Below are 20,064 nucleotides of genomic sequence, written 5' to 3'. Positions count from 1 at the left end.
TACCTTATAAAACCAATAACTGAACAAAAATATAAATGCAATCCTTCAGTTTTACATGAGACGAACTCAAAGATCTAAGATTTTTTTTTCCATGTACACAAAATGCCTATTTCTCTATCATTCTACATTTATTGTTAGTAAGCGCTTCGTCTTTGCCCGAAAATCACATTCACCTCAGAGATGTGGCACATCAAGCTACACACTGACCCCAGTTAAACACACTTTAGAGTGGCCTTTGACTGTGGAGCGCCAAAGGCACACCTGTGTGATAATCATTTGGTGAGTTTAAAATTATGATTAACACATATGTGTTAAAACTAACAAAAAACAATCTAATGCCAGAAAGTCAACACTCAGCAACTTCTACTTGATAAATGATATGGCGTAGCCTTCTGGCTTTGACTGTGAGACTACATTTCAGACTCCCAAGCAGCAAATGATTGAGGCATCATTAATGTTCATATTATTCTTCCACATTCAATATGGCGGGGATGTCGACGTATTATTTTGCGGGTAAGATGGTATCTATAGTCCCCTAAGAAAATGCGTTCGTACCGGAAGTCGTTGTGGGCATTGTCCGTGGCGTGTGTTCGTTTGCGTTGTTTACTGGACTGGCTGATTGGTAAGACATACCTTGAACCTAACTTGTGCTGTCTTGGAAGTTAACATGATGCTGAATGCTTGTAGTTCCAATCAATGCGTGCCGGAACGCTACATTTGTTTTCCAAAAATACGTTTAAATCGTTCGCGATGTCTGACAAATTTAGCGTGTTATCTCTCTTAAGAGCTGTGTTGTGATTTTGTGATCATAAGTAAGTAGGTTTGAACAGAAGTCTGGTATAAAATGACAGATGGTAAGTGATGGTGTCATATAAACAGCAACATCCTTTTAGCCTTTAGCTTCATATCCTTCCTGGTTTGGTTCCCGCCATGATGCTGGGGCGGAAGTAGGGGTTAGTCGTCGCTCAGCTACGACTGCGCATGCGTGATGAAAGGGTTATAGTTATGTTGTAGCCAAAATGAAAAGGTTGGGATACTAAAAGTGCCCTTTAGCTGGGGTGTTAATTTGTCTTTTTTCCCCTTTAGAATTGAGCTATACTGTTTAACTCTTTGACAGGATAACCCATTCTCTATCTCAAATACTTTCAATAGCTAATTCGTGTTTAGATTCGACTAAGAGTCATAGAGCAACGATTTAATTTGATATCTATCTTACATTTTTTTCCTTTCCTGCTACTTACTACTTTTAAAGCAGTTGCAATGACCCATACTCCCATAACTGAAAGAAATTCAATATGCAATTATTTAAGTTATTTTGTATTAAAACAAAAAAAGTGATAAGAGTAAGAATGTAATGTTTGCCATCAAGTGTTTCTCTGCATTGCAAAAAGCCACTCTGAAACAAAACATGCTCATTGATGGTTTACCTGTGATGTCACACACCGCTGGACACAACGCTGTGGCAAGATAAGATAAGATAAGAATGCCTTTATTGATCCCACAGTGGGGAAATTTTCATTGTTACAGCAGCAAAGATATAAGTTACACAAGGGCGGCGGTATAATGTGGCCATTAATGTATAACATTGACGGCAAACATTCGGGATCAAACCTATGTAAATATAAGCAGTAACATGTGTATATACACATGTATATACACACCAACATACATCTACATAAAAAGATGAAGACTTAAAAAGCTGCCATTTTCATTACAAATAAATAATGTAATTTTTATGAGCTGCTTATTTCAGAAAATGACATTAAGCAAGTATTCAGGTTTTTGCCCCTACAGTCTATAACAGTTGGACTTATTTAAATAATACCACCCTCACACCAAGTTTCTCCACCCATGAATTGGCAGCTACCCGGGCGAAGATCCACCATTTTCCCGCAGGCGAGTGACGGACTACACGGAACTGCTATTATGTCAAAGTCAAAAGCTAAGCAGACCTGCCATGTGGTTGGATGCTTAGATCGTCACACATCATTGCATCGCCTCCCAGCCAGGGAGGACATCAGGGCAAAGTGGATTCATTTTATTTACAATGGAAACATCCCGCCTTCTGTCAGCAAAAATCTTGTCGTCTGTGCCAACCACTTTGCGTCTGACTGCTTTAGCAACCTCGGTCAGTATAAAGCTGGACTGGCAATGAGACTGTTTATAAAAGATGGATCGATACCAACTGTCCGTTGCAAAGATACAGATGAGGGAACTGTAAGTATTCAAATCGTAATTGTTTGTTTGCTTAAGACATTTAGCATAGCTAACACTTGACATGTCAAGGATTAACTTGTCCACATTACCTTCCATATCATTTACAAAAATGTTAGTCCCCTTGATTAATGTCACAGTAAATTGTGAAAATGGGTCTAATGTTCAACCAGCAAGGCTTTCATACCACATCCACATGCTCCTTGTCTGCAGTCAATATTACAATTTTTGGTTGTACTGAAAGAAAATGTGTTCGAAAATGTGTTCTCTGTCCTGTAATTTGGCAAATGGGAACAATTTGCGTAGGATATTATCAACTATATAGGTACTACGGATGCACAATATCTTTTCTTCAAGCCAATACCGATAACTTCCTGCTTCTTGAGACCTATCATGTATTCATTCATTCATTCATTTATTTATGTATTTATTTAGAGTTAACTGTAGTTTGTGCACACCTGCACGAAAGAAAGACTCATTGATTTGTCCTAACCAAATATGACATCACTGTAAAATCAAAAACAGACAGGCAGTACAGTATTCGGTAGATGGGAGAGCTTGATTTGCGCACCGAGCAGTCGACGCTCCGTTTGTTGTAAGCAAGCTGTTGTAAGAGGAGAGTTTACGACAGGCTGTATTCAATAGAAAGGAGTGCATGATTTGTCCACCCAAACTTGCCACCAGCAAAGTGCTTTGTTAGAATGTTATCTTCATTCACAGATTAAAATTTTTTATCTGAGCTGTTTTAATGTTATTGGATTTTGATTTATTTGTCTGACATCATAATTGCTAATATCCTTCAATTATCGGGTCAATATTTATGTGCATACCTAATAGTTATCGTTGCTTGACACACTCCCCAAAAAATCATTCAACTTTTTGTGTTTTTTTGAGTGCTAGAGATTGTTAATTAGAGGCTTATTTACATGGAAAACGGATGCATAAAAAGTTACTTTCCATGGTGTGTAGGCAACCAAGTCTGCACTGGCAGCTGTGGTACATCATGTGGCCTGTCAGACGGACCGCCCGGCCACACGCAGAGTTGGCACGCAGCTGTCCATGCAAACACTCCAACGTAACTTCAAAAGTACAGGTTTGTTGACACGTTTGTGTGTTGTGATTATTCATGTCTACCTGCTGCGGTTTTCTTTTGTGGTGAATTTGGCCTGTCTGATGGAAACACACACACAGCGACTACAGGCCTAAATACAAATATAATCGAATAAAATATAAAGAGTTTGGCCACCAGAGATGGCAGCGTGAGCATGCCAATTTACCCGCCGACTAAACTTAAGCAAATTGTGATCCCCTATCCTTCGACGGTTTCCTTCAAAAGTTCATATGATGAAATGAGCTCATGTACACAAAAATAATCAATAACAACTTATGTTCTGTGAGAGGTTATCGGGGGTGCCACAGGAAAGCAATTCTACATAATTTGAAGGGAAATTATTGATTAATTACGAATATATGATTGTTAATCTATGATAGTGACATTATAGTGACCAACAGAACAACTTCACGATGTTCCACTAGATGGCTGAAGGTCCATAAATCTGTGTAGCCACAGAATTGGCAATCTACATATTTACACCTCATGATATAGCCAAGATGTGCACACTGTCCACCATGACCCAATGTCGATCCCAGGAGTAGGTAATCTTGGACCCCCTCCCTCCTTCAGTGACCCCACCACACGGCAACAGACAAATGACAATTTACATGTATAGAGATGTACATGTATTCTGCACTTGCACCACACACACACAGAAAAAAAAAACAGTAACTCTCAAGTCTAGGAGGAAAGTACAGTAAGTTATTTGTACCATTCTAAACAATGTATTTTTTTTTTTTCAAACAAAGGCTCACTGGAATCACTTTCCCGCATGGAAGTAGGTGTTAAAAGCTCAACTGTTGCTTCCACAAGACCTTGTAAAAGAGCTCGGTTGGAACTGGAGGAGGATGAGGAGAACCCACAAGAGGGGAGCTCTTTTATGGACATTACAGACCCTCTGGATGCTACCTGTGAGGACCCTCTCACAGTTTTGACTAAGTCACCAAATGCAACGTGGGTTAATAACATCATTAGTTTGATTTCCCTAATATTTTGTTTTTTGATAATTAAGGTTTAGCAGTGTGGAAGTTATTATTTTCTCCTCTTTTTTTTAAATTTCAAAACATTGTCGTTCTGATAGGCTGGAGTCTTCTGATCCTGTTCATAAGATGGCAGCATATATCGTCCACCAAAGTTGCCTACTGGAGCTGTTTGAGGTGTGCCCTGTGTGTCAACGGGTTACTGATGTGCAGACGAGAAGCAGAGGCACATTCGTCTCTGTAGAACAGCAGTGCCGGCACTGTCGGTACTCCAGAAAATGGAATAGTCAGCCAATTATTGGAGACACACCTGTGGGAAACCTCCAGCTTTCGGCTGCTGTGTATACTACAGGTTCTTCTTTCTTCAAACTTAAAAAGGTAATGGATAAGGACATGGGCTGTGTTTGGAATGATCCACTCAATAGTGCCCAATTAGTGAATTTGCCATTTTGGAGTGCAGTTTTAATGTGTCTTCACTATAGTCTAGTGAACAACACATGGTGACTAATTTTTGTAATTTAACTTGGATTTATCGAAGGCAATTCTGAACAGACTCTCATTTGCGATGCTGATCCGGCTGCAGACAGCAGAGTAAAGCAAAGCAAAACAAACAAATACACATACATACATATAAACAACAAAACTGCAATGTGTTGTAGTACTGTATATTTACCCCACAGTTACATATTTACATAATACATTACATAACATCATAGCACATTTAGTTTTCGCTTCACAAATAGGCAAGAGAGTTACCGATTGCATGGGTCATATTGTTCATGTAAATATTGAAATGTGTTGGATCAAGTACAGAACTCTGTGGGACACCTTTAAGTTGACCTCAAAGAAATCTAAAAATCCCTTCATGTTGATAAGGGAGGAGGGGAATGAGTCAATGATTCCGAACACAGCCTGGTATGACCAAATAACAATACTATAAAGTAATTTATACTGTGCTTATCGTGTCTCATTCTGACCTCAGATCTTCCGGGCAATGAAGCTGAAGATGTTTCCACATGACACTTTTCGACGCCATGCCCGGATGTACATAGAACCTGCTATCATCCACAAATGGAAAACCGAGCAGGCTGGCATGCTGCAGCACCTCAGTCAACAGCAGAATGTCATCGTAGGCGGTCACTTACTCCTTACGTCTGACTCACCAGGTAAGCAATGATAGTTTGGATTCTTTTTGTTTTGAGAAGTGGTTAATTCCCAAAATCTGACGATGGGATATGTCAAATATCATTTTTGTATCTATGTTTGAAGGTCATTCTGCCAAGTTTGGCAGCTACTCAATGATGGACCTAAGGAGCAACACTATTGTTGATGTGCAGTTGCTTCAGGTGAGAAAGGTACGATGGCATGTTTTTCATTGTTTGCTCGACTTATGTGCCGTTTTGTTTTTTCTAATTAGAGCAATGAAGTAGGTGGAAGCAAACACATGGAGAAAGAGGGTCTGAAGAGGAGCCTTACTGTCTTGGGAGAGCGTGGTGTGACTCTGCAAAGTATTGTCACAGATTGTCACCCTGAGATTGAGAAATTACTGGAGGAGACCAACATCACACATTACTATGACGTTTGGCATATGGAAAAAGGTATTTGCTATCTTGTGCTCATGGCGAAGGCAAAATGCATCAGTCTGTGATACCCTTGCTTGCTTGTCCATCGTCCAAAGTCCAGTATTTGCACCATTGCTAATGTGTCCCATGAGTGTGTTCAACATGTAATAATAACCAAAATATTTTGTCTTTATTAGGACTGTCCAAGAAACTGGAGAAGATTGCACAGAAAAAAGAATGTGAGAAACTGAGCAAGTGGCTTTGCACCATAAAGAATCACATATACTGGACAGCAGTTTCTTCTCCATTTGGACCTGAAAGAGTGGCTAAGTGGACCTCAATACTTAATCATGTCCAAGACATCCACACCCATGAAGATCCATTTTTTCCGCAGTGTTTGCATCCACAAAAAACCTCTACAGACAAGAGCAAATGGTTGACAGCAGGTACAGTTGTATTCAAAAGAATAGCAGTCCCACATGACTAACCGGATTTCCAACTGTTTCTGATTGAAATATTCACCACATGGCAAATTTTCAGTAGGTAAAGTAGAGTCGTAGAAAACCAACAGACCCAAAATTCGGTCGGAGTCTCTAATTGAATAATTAATCAGTCAGGGGACCCCAAAACACTGAATTCAAGCCACTGTACACTTCATTTTCTAATTCAAACTTGAGGGGTGATTGCAAAAATGCTATTTCTGAGGCAAAACCAAGAAATGCAGAAGAATTGCGGAATATTGTCAAATCATCCTGGGCTGTTGCTGTACCTTTTGACGGGTGCAAGAAGTTGGTCGACCATATGCAATATAAAATGCATATTAAATGCTAAATCCTAAACATTTCTCACTTTGTACAGTTATTTTGAGTTTGTAAGACGTATGTAGACACTTGTGTTTTTAGAACAGCCCAACAACATTCATTTAGTTCTACAATCAAAATATGTATACATTTTCCCAGTGTTTTGATTTTGATTAGGATATAATGTGCAGTGTTCCCAATGCATTGAAACACAATTACAGTAATCCCTCGCCACTTTGCGGTTTGAGTTTCGCGGGTTTTCAAAAAGTATTCATCTAAAAATGAAAAATACAGCCGCATTGGCAGCCATATTGCAGAAAGACGCATTGTTTCAAAGCGATGAGTTGACTCGGAGGCTTTGTACATACCCGCGGGCACTCATAAAAGGCGCGTGATTGGTTCCTGAGATCGACCAATGAGAGCACAAGTGGATGTATCCCCGTGAGCTGATTGGCTGCGGATCATCGCAGCCTCTCGCTAGTTTGGTCCTCACTAACAAACAAACAGCACTTTTGAACGTTTTGTTCAGAAACTCATAACGTTATTCAAATGTGCCGATCAGTTAGTCAGAGTCAACCCGTATAAGCGGATAGTAAACAGCTGTGTTCAGAAGTTGTGAGCGGAGCACGCTCAGCGCAGAACGGATGACGTAACATCAGCAAATAAAATGTTAAAGTGTTTGTTAGTTTTGTCTTAAAACATTTTACCTCAACTAAAATCCAGTGTTGTATTTTATCCAAAGGAACTTGTTTATTAATGTTATTGTGCAAAGAGAAAGTTAAGCTATGGTTACTTCCGGCGACCGTGCTTCTTCTTTGTTTTTAAAAGAAGAGGAAAGAGAGAAGAAGATGACAACGAAAAAGGAGGCAACGAAGAAGAAGCGGCAGCAGCACCAGAAGCAGACATACACTTTTGCTTTGCATGACGACGGCGACAAGGGTTTTAAAGTGCATTACACTGAGATTGTACCTTTGGATAAAATGCACCACGGCATTCTAGTTAAGGTAAGCCAATTTTAGGATAAAAAATAAAACTTTAACGCAGTTATTAGCTAATGTTCCGTCGTAAGCGTCCGCTGCCGGGGTTGTAGCTCACGTTCCTCTCACAGCCTGCAGCTTGGTATTTGTTCTTCATCTTGCATTGTTAAAGTTACATTTTGTTGTATTTAGAAGCGCGGGAACCATGTCGGGGGGTTCGCAACGGCGTAATAGAGGCGTAAATCCCCCCAAAATAAAACTTTAAAATGAACATAATATAAAATAGATAAATAAATACATTTTATATTTTTATTAAATTTTATATGTATATAAGTCAACCTCTACTTTGTGGTTTTTACCTATCGTGGGGACTTCTGGTCCCCATTAACCGTGCTAAATGAGGGATTATGGTGTTAGGATTTGTCTGAGGACATGTTTTAACACACTGTTTGCTCACAATGACATTTGTGCATGAAATTGTGCTTGTTTTGCTTTTTCACTCTTGAATGATATTTTTAATTCACGCAAAATGTTTTTTTTTCCCCCAGGAACACCAGTCTTCTGCAGATTGGAAAAAGTGCTGACAAGCGAGAGAGTTCTGAAAGACGTGCAAAAGTTGAGCCCCCACTACCAAACGTCATCGCTGGAGGCTTTTCACAACGTCACTCTGCGTTTTGCACCCAAGAATGTGTTCTTTCCTTTTCTCGGAATGTTATGCAGGTAAGATGCAATTAAATCAGATATGTTCTAATACTCTTGAAGGGGAGTGTATATACAGTTTAAGGGTGGGACCCGAGAAATGATAATATTGTGGAAAACTTGAACTATTTCAGTAATTAAAAAAAATGAAACTTGTATGCTATATAAATTCACTCATTCATTCATTCATCATTACAATTATTTTTAACAAGTTTGGTGTACATTTTACAGCTATTGAAAACCCCAAATTGACCATGTCAAGCAAGCTCAATATTAATATGTATAAAAACAACCAGGATGCTTTTCAATGCAGACATTGTTAAGTATTTGGCCATCCAAAAATAGTTTAGCTGTTAAACAAATCTGAGATCCACTTAAATTGAACTTCTGAAATAAATGCATTTTTAAAAAATCTTCTAATTTGAGATGCAGCACTCAGAATTTCCATCTTGTCTAACAATGAGTTTTTTTGTTGTTGTTTTTTTGGGTCTTGCCAAGACTCTACCTGGCAGCATTGCACTTCAATGAAAATGTTGGTTGCCCTCAAGCGACTTCAGCCCTTGTGAAAGGGAAATGCACACCCGAACCAGGTAAAACAGAGTTAACCTTACCCAAGTTAAAACTATTTACACTTAGAGGGTGTGGGTCACATATGTTTTCACATATATGTGAAAGCAACCATCATACCAGTGGACAATATGCACTATTAAAGATTGTGTTCAAATGGCCTCCATTGTAAATAGACCAATAATTCAAACAATGTAGGTGAAAAGCATGCAGAACTATGACACCACCACAGAGTTAATGCACATTTTCAAATATGTTTATCTTTTCTGCTTTTCAGATTATGTTGAAGAGCTGTTAGACCTCATTTTTGAAAAGGTGTTTCCAGATCCTGCTCCATATTTGGATGAGGTCTTAAAGATCCCCATTCCAGAGGACTTGTCAGCCTAGTTTGATCGAACCGATACATGGGAAGTAACCTAACAACCTAAGTCTCGCGGCTCCGCCACGGACATGTCTGAATCTTACAATCTAACCGCGAGCATTGGGGAATTCTGTTTGCTTCTGCACAACCACATAGGCAAGAATTACCAGCCTGATCCGCCAAGCCAACACCAGTTTGCAAATTTCCTCTCAGCGAGATATCTGCAACGGCTGGGACAAATTGCCCATTTATGCTAATTAAAAACAAAAAAAGCTATTGTTGTGTTGTCCTTTTAGTGTGGCTTCTGTGAGAGCTTTGTTAATGCAGTGTTTTTTTGTAACTATATTTGTGATGGTGTTTTGCGTGCTATTACATTGTATTTGTATAGATTTCACGTGACCTCTGATTTCAGCCTTTCAACATTAAATATTTTCTGATTTCGGTAGAACTTCAGGAAAGCAGATTTGATTCTCTTTTGTGTTCAAACAAAATAAGAAATTTGCAAACATATGCTTTTACTTAGGAAAAAAAGTGTCAACGTTTTTCCTCATTTTCCTGACATGTTTTAGACCAAACCAGTAACTGAACAGCGTTCTGCATTAACAGTGGCCTATGGTCGCTACATGACAGTGTTGGGCCACCCAAAGTTCACTGACACTGGTCTGAGACCTGAGTAGTTGTGATGTCTTTTTCAGTCGACAGAAGTGACAAAATGGCTGCCCACTGAGATGGCTAGATTTTCCTGCTTAACTCATATTCCACAAATACATATTCTTGAAAAAAATATGTTTGGGTTGACATCACCTTCAAGTAGGACCCTGCTGAATTATAATCATTTCATGGGGGGAAAATATAGTCAATTTTATCTATTACAAAAAAATAATTCGTAGTTGCAAATATCATAACTTGAATTGCCTGTTGTGAAACTTGAAGTAGCCTTAGAAGTGTTTAACAAACTAGTAGCTCTTTACATCAAGCAGCACCCAAGAAGTAGCTTTCAGTTTCAAAAACGCTGGTGAGTACAACATAGTACCCTCTCGTGTGATATTAGTTAATTGTTGTTTTGTATGATTGCTTGTTTATTGAGCATATAAACAGATAACAGAAAACAATCAAGTATAAACTGAAATGATTTAAAAGAAGGGAGACGAAGAGAAGACTGCTCATCATTGATTTCTTTCTGTCCTTCTCTTTATTGGTGTTGTTATTGTAATGTTACTTCTTTTGATCTGCTAGGGACGACAGATGGAAAGTAGCCGTTGGCTAATTCTGGCATATTAACATGTAAATGTTCATTAATATGCACTAACCCTTTTAAATAAATAAATTACAAATCAAGCGCAGTTTACATGTTCAAAAGGGAGTAGGAGGAAGTAACAACTTATCTCGTCCTACTCTCCTTGTTCTTTATGTATTTTGACTTGTTTCAAAGTAATAAAGTAGTTGGCCATTCATGTAGTATGTATCAACAAGAAAAGAAAAGGGGAAAAGTCAATATATAAACCTACTTATGTATGCAACTGCACCTACCGATACACTTTTACGTGCATATACCTACATACATGCAGTACTTAACCACACACTCTGGCGCATTTGTCATCATTATACTCTCATATTCATAAATAATATTTCATTACATTACACTCAATTGAACATATTCCCAAAAATTACAACATTTGGGCAATGAACTGACTGATAGCTGATTTATTTTGTCTTTTTGTCCTTTACTTTTGGACCTGTTCTTGAAACGCAGTCAGCACTTTCAAACATGATTCACACGTTTTCAGGTCAGTTTGGAAATAATTCCTCAAATTTACACCTCTTACGTGTTTGCTTAATGTTTGTTCTCGTTTTGGATATTTTGTCGAGAGCTTGTGTCCTTTAAATCATAGAAACTTTCTGTAGTTTTGAACAGCTTCTCAGTATTGTGGCAGAGCAGGTTATCGTGTACTTAATACGTTATTTGTGCTAATTTAAACTCACCCAAATCATAAAATTTAATATTGTTTAATTTGATAAATAGTGGATTTGTTGGTTTGGTATATTTTGATCGAGTTGTAATTTTAATTGCTTTTTTTTGTCATTTGAAAAGAGGGAGAGCATTTGGTTTGAATACATTTGAAATTTAAATAAATTTGACTTAACGTGTTTTATAGGCGTTTCCCCATATTTCTACACACTAGATCAGGTATGGTAATAATGAACAGTATAATGTGTATAATGACTTCTTATTCATGACATTGTACAGGATCCCTATGATTTTTGACATTTTACTTTTGACATTCATGTGACTTCCAACATAATTTTGTAATAAATCATTTGATTTGATAAATAAATAACAATGATCAGTTAATAAACAGTGATGGGAAATATATTTTGCAATACATTTTGGTGCAAAACAAATTTGTCTACAATTATTCAATGGAATAATTGATAGAATAATCAACTAAAAAATATTCAATAGTGATAGCCCAAGTATGTGGACTCTCTGTAGTGTTGTGCAAAAGAATCACTGAATTAAATGTTCAAGCTGCATCATGTTACAGTGGCCTTTTAAAAATCCGGTGTACACTACATTTGTTTGGTACAGTTCAGTTATATTTAATTTTTAGTACAATACATTTGCATTAAATGTTTTACAACTGGTTGTTTTTAAACATTTTGGTACATAAAAAACATCTGCAATATATTTTAAATTAATCTAGTTTTTTTTAATTTAATGTTTTCTCCATTTCAAGTACAGTTTTCATGTTCAAACTGTGCATCATGTTACAGGTGCTTGTAAATAAAAATAAAAAAATTAAAAATTAGAAATAAAGCCTCGGCATCGTTTTTTTTTATGAACACTCATATTGATTGATTGCTTGAGCTTTTTATTTTGATATTTTGAACATGCTGTACTAAAAACAAAGAAATAAAACATCTGCAATAGAAATGTCCTATACTGTAACACTGTCAACTTCCAGTCCGAAAAGGAGTCGGAAAAAGTTATATGCATCCTGCTCCTTTGAGTAAATCAACCCAAACATATATTTTTTCAGGTATATGTTCTCAGCTGGCCCACGAGTTGAAACACGGCATTCTGATTAGTATTGCATTTGTGGAATATGAGTTAACCCATGAAGGATGGGAGCGCATAACCACGTTTCTACTACTGGAGCCAGGAGCGTGGTTGCGTCTTAAAGCCGAGAGATCGTACACGTCATTTTCTTTTTATTATTTAATTATCAGTCTCTTAACCAATAAAATGCACCTGATGGTGTTGTAAGCCCGCAGAGGATGTTTTGGAATTCTTGCGAGTCATAATGGTGGTTGCCCATCGATTGCGGGAGCTCTTAAATTTTTAACGGCAGTGATATAGACAACGCGCTTGTGGACTTTGAACCAGTCGAACGTGATATATGGTTAAGATATATGTTTGTAGACAATGACAATATCGACATCTTTGTAACAAAATAGAGGACTCGATTTTTTTATATTAAAAATAGTGCTTCGTTTGCACTGCCACTTTATTTTTACATCTTCGATTGAAACATTAAAGATTACGGTAATAAATTTGGGCCTGTGGGAAAGTCTAAGGCGTCAAATTATTTTGGAATTATGTTTCTGTCTGCTACAGGGGCTGTGAATTTAATTATTTTGTAGGTGTTGAATTTCTGGGAAAACTTCAGGTTTTCAAGGATAATTCCAAAGACAACCTTAGGTTTTGGGAAGCTGTTGAGCCAGGCGCTTTACGCCTTAATGGGTTAAGCAGCAAAATCCACCCTTTTTTAGCCATCTCAGGGGGCGGCCGTTTTGTCACTTCTGTCGACTGAAAATGACATAACTGCTCAGGCCTCAGGGTAACGAGCAATCACGGCTCAGTTTCAGAAAACAGCTCAGCCGTGATTGGTCGTTACCTGAGCCCCGACTAGTGATGTCATTTCCAGTCGACAGAAGTGACAAAATGGCCGCCCCCAGAGATGGCTAAAAAGGTGTGGATTAACTCATATTCCACAAACCCAATATTTATCAGAATGCCTTGTTTCAACTAGTGGGCTTGCATAGAATATATTCTTGAAAAAATATGTTTGGGTTGTCTTTTCTTTAAGGCACATATTTCAAAGTGAAGATTTTCTACGGCCCCTGGGAGGATATTGCTTTATTATTAGTTCCGGCCCGCAGCAAGCCGGTCTGAGTAGCAGATCTGATCGGGTCCTTCGCACATGCCGAAGTCGTCACGCTTTAAAATATATTGTAGCAACTTCAAAGAACACACCGTCGGACGTAGTTTAATTATCATGTTTTTATTAGTCCAAGCGGCTACTGTGGCCACAGCTGACGCCAAGACAGTACGACAACCGTCCAGTCAAAAAAGAGCAATGGCTCTCCTGTTCGTCCCCCGCTACTCTCGCTCGCATGCCCTCCCACGGGGCGATTCGCACGATGCATTCATCAACCTCGGAAACAAAACAACCTGGCAAGACACAAATTCGACCACAACACAGATACCCCAATTCGTTACACTATTTCTGTAATATATTTCTTTGCATCAATGTTTGCCACCCCATGGCTGTTCTACATGCTGACTGAAGACTTCACGTCACTTTTCGTAGCTTTCAGAATGGGATTATGGTGAAAAGTTATTTGGAGTAAAACACACTTTATTAGAAATACTTCATGTTAGAAATCTCACGTTGTTTTATTAGTAGTTATAGATGGCATTTGATCAATTCATTGAGTTTCGACGTAGTGCTGAGATGTCCCACACTGTGAGCAGGCATTGGAAGTTATTCGAGCGCTAAGTGTTGATAGTGAGTGACTTTTTTTCTCTTTCCTCCTTCGACACAGCTCGTAGTTTGTTCGTGCCAGCAAACTCAGTAGTTGCAGATTGCCCGTGTTTCACCACGTGTGTTGTTGTGTGTAAATGTTAAAAGGTGAGTTTAATATTAATAATTTAAGTTCGTGTCAGGTAACTGATGTACATAATAGCCTAGATATGTTCTCGTGAGTGATGTCACGTTGATGAACACTAGTTAGTTATTTTGGCTCATATGGTAACTATTCTTGTGATGAAACGTGTGAATGTCTATTGTATGTATTGTTTGGTTGATTAATTTCTTAATACAGTGAATTGTAATGTTTAGGCATATTGTTAACAAATGGATATACATTGGATGTTGTTGCTAGGTTATTCTTTGTGTTGTTGCAGACCACAAAAAAATAGACGTATCAAGTGGAATACGGGCCTGTGTTTTCTGACAGGAGCACCCAAATTCATACTTTGCCACTCCAAAATCGTCAGATGGAGACATCATACCAATCATATGATCCTCTCCGTTTTACTTCACATTATGTACAGTTCATACAATCTTACAGCCCAAGTCAACCAGAAAATTGTTTCCAGTTTGGCAGGAGAAACGGAAGTGACGCATGAGCTGCCTCGCAAAAGTAGCAGTAATGTACTTGATTTTATTTTTTATTTAGTAACTCCGAAGATAAAAACACAACAGCCAGGGGGGTGACAAACATAGACGCAAATAAATATATTACAGATATATAAAGCTTGACATCATCAGCAGGCGTGAAGGACCCGATCCAATCTGGACATTTTAAAAAATTTCAATGACCATTCCATCAGTCCGACCCTCTGCTTGTCGCAAAATTTTGTATTTGGCCCTCCGTCCATTTGACTTTGACGCCCCTGCTTTAAGGGATTGCAATTTGTACACAAAGAACCAAATGGAAAATATTACTATGACAAAAAAAAAATGTGTTGCTCACACTTATGTGCCATTTTCTCTAGGGGCTGGACATCATGGTTAAAACTCTTGAAAATGACAGCTTTGACACATTCGCTCCTCTCCCTCCACCTCTGTCTCCGGGCCAGCGAGGAGACCCCTTTGGGAATGGTGAGAAGTTGCCGCTCATATCCCAACGATAATGGCACCCTCCATGACTGTATGTTGCTGTTCATGCAGATGAAGAAGCTGGCGAGGTGTCCAAGCTGGCTGAGGTTGTCAAAAGGAAAGCAGTAAAGAGACCACAGCCCAAGTTGGACTCCCACAGGTTGTTGTCCTCCCTTATGTACTTGAAAATACAGTGCTGTACTTGGATGTATATAGTGTGTGCCAATGGATATGAAAAGCGCCCCCTCTGGTGGATGTCCGGTGCCATACCAGCACAACTTTTTTCACAAAAGTAACAGAAAAATGATTTTCTGTGTTAATTAATTACATTTAGGAAGGAGCAGTTTGGTTGCTTTTTCAATTATCTTTCTGGAAACATAATATTAGTTTTCATCTTTCAAGTTGTCTTTTTACATTAATTGTGTAAAAAAAAAACATTTTTTTTGTTTTTTGTATGGACTTTTTATACTAAAATGTGCCTTGATATGTACATAAATATTACTATTCTCTCCTCAGGCTGACGTCTGAAAAAGGACTTCCGGCTCTGCGAACACTTTTTGACGATGTCCATTTTAAAGGCAAAGGGCATGAGGTAAGACTCGACATTGCATCTCTGAACAGAAACGGAGTGAGCTTCACGATGCCTGCGGTGTTTGCCGAACTAGGCAGAGGACGTGCGGCTGCTGATGCAGAAGATGGAGAACTGGGCGCACAGGTTGTACCCCAAACTTCAGTTTGAAGATTTCATGGAGCGAGTGGAGAAGCTGGGCGCCAAGAAGGAGGTGCAGGTAGGACAGACAGACAGTCCTGTTTCCTATGCTTTCAGTTTCAGCACTTGTAGTTGTCTGATATGTTTGTCCTCTGGCAGACTTGTCTTAAAAGGATACGCCTGGACATGCCACTGATACATGAAGATTTTACTGGTAAGTGCCTATAAGGATTCTGATCAAACTGTGCCTTGGTTTTAGAGAGTTTTTTTTTTTTTAAATACTGAAAATTCAGGTGAAGATGAGGCTCCTGCTGAACCCGACATCTTGGGAGATTCCGATCCATTTAGCAGTCAGGACTTGCCAATCCACTCCACCCCAGCGCACGCTGGCCCACTTGCCCCCTCCCTCACAGATGAGCAGCGCCAACGCATGGAACTGAACAGACAGCGGGCCCTGGAGAGGAGGATAGCTCGCCAGCAGCAGCTAATGGGTAAATGCGGCTTCATTTCAATTTGGAAATTTGTCAATAAATCTATTTATGCTAAATGTAAAACATCTGCTAGTTTTAGCTCACGGTAATAGTGGACAGTTGTGAAATGATTTATCTTGGTCATTTTTTTTCATATCCCAAGATTTACGGAATTAATAAATCACATTAATATAGAATTGTACCCTATACATGTATATAATTGGAATTTGGGTCCTTTCACGTGATTTTCAGCCGATCGGGCATCGGCGCAAAAAGATCAATAAGCCAAAGCTATAAATATCTTGTCAAATGGATTACTGTGATTACTGCTTTGCACACTCTTGGCATTCTCTCCATTCATTCAGCTTCAAGAGGTAGTCACCTGAACTAGCTTTCCAATAGTCTTGAAGGAGTTCCCAGAGGTATTTAGCACTTGTTGGCACCTTTGCCTTCACTCTGCGGTCCAGCTCACCCCAAAGCATCTTGATTGGGGTCAAAACATGTTTTCAGTTATTTCACTATTTTTTAAACTGTGTGTCGGTCAGTTCTCAGTGAAACGGGCGTCCGTTAGTGACGGACTGAGAAAATCTGTCGCTACTTGACCTGGTTAGTGACGATTACAGTGTTTAATCTGTCAATTTTTGTAAGTTTGTCGTCATTCGTCAGCAAAAGAGTCGTCCGTCCGTCAGTGATGGACTGACCGAAATTCTGTCAGTACTGACGGAATGCCCACCTTTGCTAACATTTAACATATAGTCATTTTCCTAAGAAAAACGTTTTTTTTTTCCCAATTTTTAACAATTTTTACATTAATGGAGTTTCCGCGTTAGACATCCCATTAATGTGAACATTTTTAAAAATGACAAAATTGAACATGCGTCTTTTTCAGAGGACTGCGACAATATATACAAATCTATGTAGCACATATACCGGCACATGCCTGTATGTACATTTCTATATTAATTTGAGACAATTTATATGCGTAGTGTTTTTTTAAAATTTTTTTTTAATGTATTTCTCCGAACACACACACAGAGTAATGCACGGCCATCCGACTGAATTTCCGAACATGCTCTAGTCTCAGTACAATTTGTATCAATATGGTCCCACATTCTCCACTCATAATGGAAAACATGTCATCTAATAAAACACAATTTCTAGTCACCTGACCTCTAAAACACGCAAAAGAGCCTCATTTAAGAGGCTCATAAACAATGCCCATGTTTAGACTTCCTGAATGGAACGGTCGGAGTGTCGCTGCAGTCAGTGTTGAGTGTGAGTGTATGTGTGTTAATCTATGCTTCAAACTATAGCAGAACAACTGAGTTTGCACCCTCAGTCGCATTACTGAAACTGGAAGGGAAGTGAGAATGATGTGGTGTGCTGTTTGTAGATTAAACTGGGCTGGACATGAAGGGATGAATGTAGAAATGTAATGTGTGCGCGCCAGCATCACCGGGCACTTGCTCACATTAGAGGAAACATCGGCTACAAACTAAATGTAGATGAGTGATGTCATGTTTATGATATGTATTGTGATCCCTCAGACTCGCAAGCAGTTGACTCGTCATTGCAAGCAGGCGAGTCCTCTTTGAACACCTCAGAACATGCTGTCAGTGTCATCGATTCCAAAGGACAGGATGATAATGATGAAGATGAGGAGGAGCCGGCCGGCATCAGCTCCCCCCGGCAGTCAATCAAGGCCTCCGAGTCATCATCTTTGTTGTTTGAGAAAGCTGGGACGGAGCCCAGCCCGCCAGCCAGCAACAGGAGTGAGATGAACGCTGAATAATAACATGACTCAGTTCAGCTTTAAATCATTGCGTTCAACTTACTTACATCACACTCATGATGTTGTTCATCTTTACAGACCATATATGTTGTAATTAAAAGCGATGTTTCATAATGTGGAATCTGTTACATTTACTTTTCACTTACAGTTGACCAGAACAGCAAATATAACCAGTTTCTGTTATCATTCTAAATCCATAAGAATGTGAACTCAAGTGAATAGAAAAGACTTAAAGGGGAAGTCAATCCAAACATTTTTTTCAAGAATAAGTTGTATGGAGGCCCACTCGTTGAAACAAGGCAATAGGATTAATCGAGTTTGTGGAATATGAGTTAAGCAGCAAAATCCACCCATTTTTAGCCATCTCACGGCTAAACATTTTGTCACTTCCATCGACTGATAATGACATCACAGTTGCTCAGGTAACAACCAATGACAGCTCACCTATTTTCTGAAGCTGAGCCGTGATTGGTCGTTACCTGAGCCCTGAGCAACTGTGATGTCATTTTCAGTCGACAGAAGTGGAAAAATGGCCGCCCCTTGAGATGGCTAAAAACAGGTGGATTAGGCTGCATAACTCATAATTACACAAATGTAATATTAATAAGAATGGCTTGTGTCAACGAGGAGGCCTTTCATAGAACATATTCTTGGAAAAAAAAATTGGGGTTGATTTCCGCTTTAAGGAATATTGCACATTTGTTTACATGCAGTCAATAACCCTCTTAAAACTCAGTATTTGGGTTTTTAAAGGTCATGTAAACGCACGCAAAATCTTGAATATGCTTTTATACAGATTTTTCACAACCCGAATAAAACCCCTGGGTTACCCTTTTTCTAAACCGAATTCATCAGATTCAGATAAAAGACCAAGTAAACGGACCGATCAGGTTACCTCATCGAACGGGGCATTGCTTTGTGTTCTGCGCATGCTCCATCTGCGAGGAATGTTGGTCTTTGTAGTGCAGGAAGTACTTGGAAGCGCTTCATCTTCGCCATAGCGAGCGTAACTTGAATACATTGATTTCCCCGAGGCGTTGTCACGATATTTTCTGTCTCTACGGCGTAAATGACATCATGTGTACAGACAGACAGACAGACAGACAGACAGACATACGTGCCTCAGTCCGTACGTCTGGCGCACAACTCGTCGAGAAATACACAAGCAGAAGTAAACGAGCACAGAGACGCAGCACAAAAACATACTTTTGAAACAAAGAGGAACCCGGCTGCTTTATTCTGGTGGTGAATGACATGAATATCAAGTGTTTATTTGACCGTTGAAAGTGACAGGCGGAAATGCTGTCTATTTGTGTCACGGCGCCCATGCACCGCAGTGCAAATTGGATTTTAAAGTTTGCAAAACAATTCAAATCAGACTTTTTTTTTTATTTTCAAGAATCTCATTCTACTGAGAACATTACTAACTTTTGGAAGTCTCAATGGGGTAACACTATATGGCTTTCCCACGGAACTGAGCGTTCAGCTGGGCTTGCCTCTTTAAAAGACAGGTTCAAAGGAAATATTCTGACCACAAAATGTGATCCAGACGGTCACTTCATATGCCAAATTATTAAACATAATGACTCAATTTACCTAATTTCCAATATTTACGGTCACAATACGAAGAAAGAAAATAAAATACTTTTGTTATCCATTGAAGATATTCTTACGGGTTGGTTTACTAATTTCCCAAATGCATTACTACTGGTGGGAGGGGATTTCAACACTATATTGGATGTCTCTGCTGATAAACTACCACCTTCTCAGCATAATAATAAAGAGGCACTCGTAACTGACCTCATGAGAAGATTTAATTTGAAAGATATATGGAGAATGAAGAATCCTAATAGCAGTTTGTTCACTTGGAGCAATAAAACCGGCTCTAAGCAGTCTAGACTAGATTTTTGGCAGATATCTGATAGCTTAAA

At 38.9% G+C, this 20,064-nt stretch overlaps 1 protein-coding gene across 9 annotated transcripts; it reads left to right on the top strand.

The window, feature by feature from the left end:
- Positions 1-496: 496 nt before the first annotated feature.
- Positions 497-18,247, top strand: LOC147150540 (TIMELESS-interacting protein-like). 9 transcript variants are annotated; one of them, XR_015086105.1, is made up of 13 exons: positions 560-622; positions 1,864-2,217; positions 3,184-3,307; positions 4,078-4,282; positions 4,410-4,686; positions 5,291-5,474; positions 5,578-5,654; positions 5,726-5,906; positions 6,068-6,109; positions 6,265-6,316; positions 8,196-8,367; positions 8,845-8,936; positions 9,191-9,737. XR_015086105.1 is itself a non-coding variant. In XM_086025419.1 (12 exons), the coding sequence occupies exons 2-12, from the start codon at positions 1,927-1,929 to the stop codon at positions 9,298-9,300; spliced, it is 1,962 nt and encodes a 653-aa protein (XP_085881545.1). In that variant the 5' UTR covers positions 560-622; positions 1,864-1,926; the 3' UTR covers positions 9,301-9,737. The 9 variants fall into 9 exon arrangements, 6 of the variants coding, with proteins under 6 accessions (XP_085881549.1, XP_085881545.1, XP_085881548.1 ...); XR_015086104.1 differs by lacking the exon at positions 9,191-9,737 and adding an exon at positions 7,499-7,674 and having other exon boundaries at positions 6,068-6,316; XR_015086106.1 differs by lacking the exons at positions 8,845-8,936; positions 9,191-9,737 and adding an exon at positions 7,499-7,674 and having other exon boundaries at positions 8,196-8,340.
- Positions 18,248-20,064: the final 1,817 nt, after the last annotated feature.

The sequence above is a fragment of the Filicampus tigris genome, chromosome 3 (genome assembly GCF_054856515.1).
Source record: "Filicampus tigris isolate MCC_2025a chromosome 3, RoL_Ftig_1.0, whole genome shotgun sequence".
Taxonomy (NCBI): domain Eukaryota; kingdom Metazoa; phylum Chordata; class Actinopteri; order Syngnathiformes; family Syngnathidae; genus Filicampus; species Filicampus tigris.
Note: the sequence above shows the minus strand (reverse complement) of the source record. Positions and strands in the feature narration are given on the sequence as shown.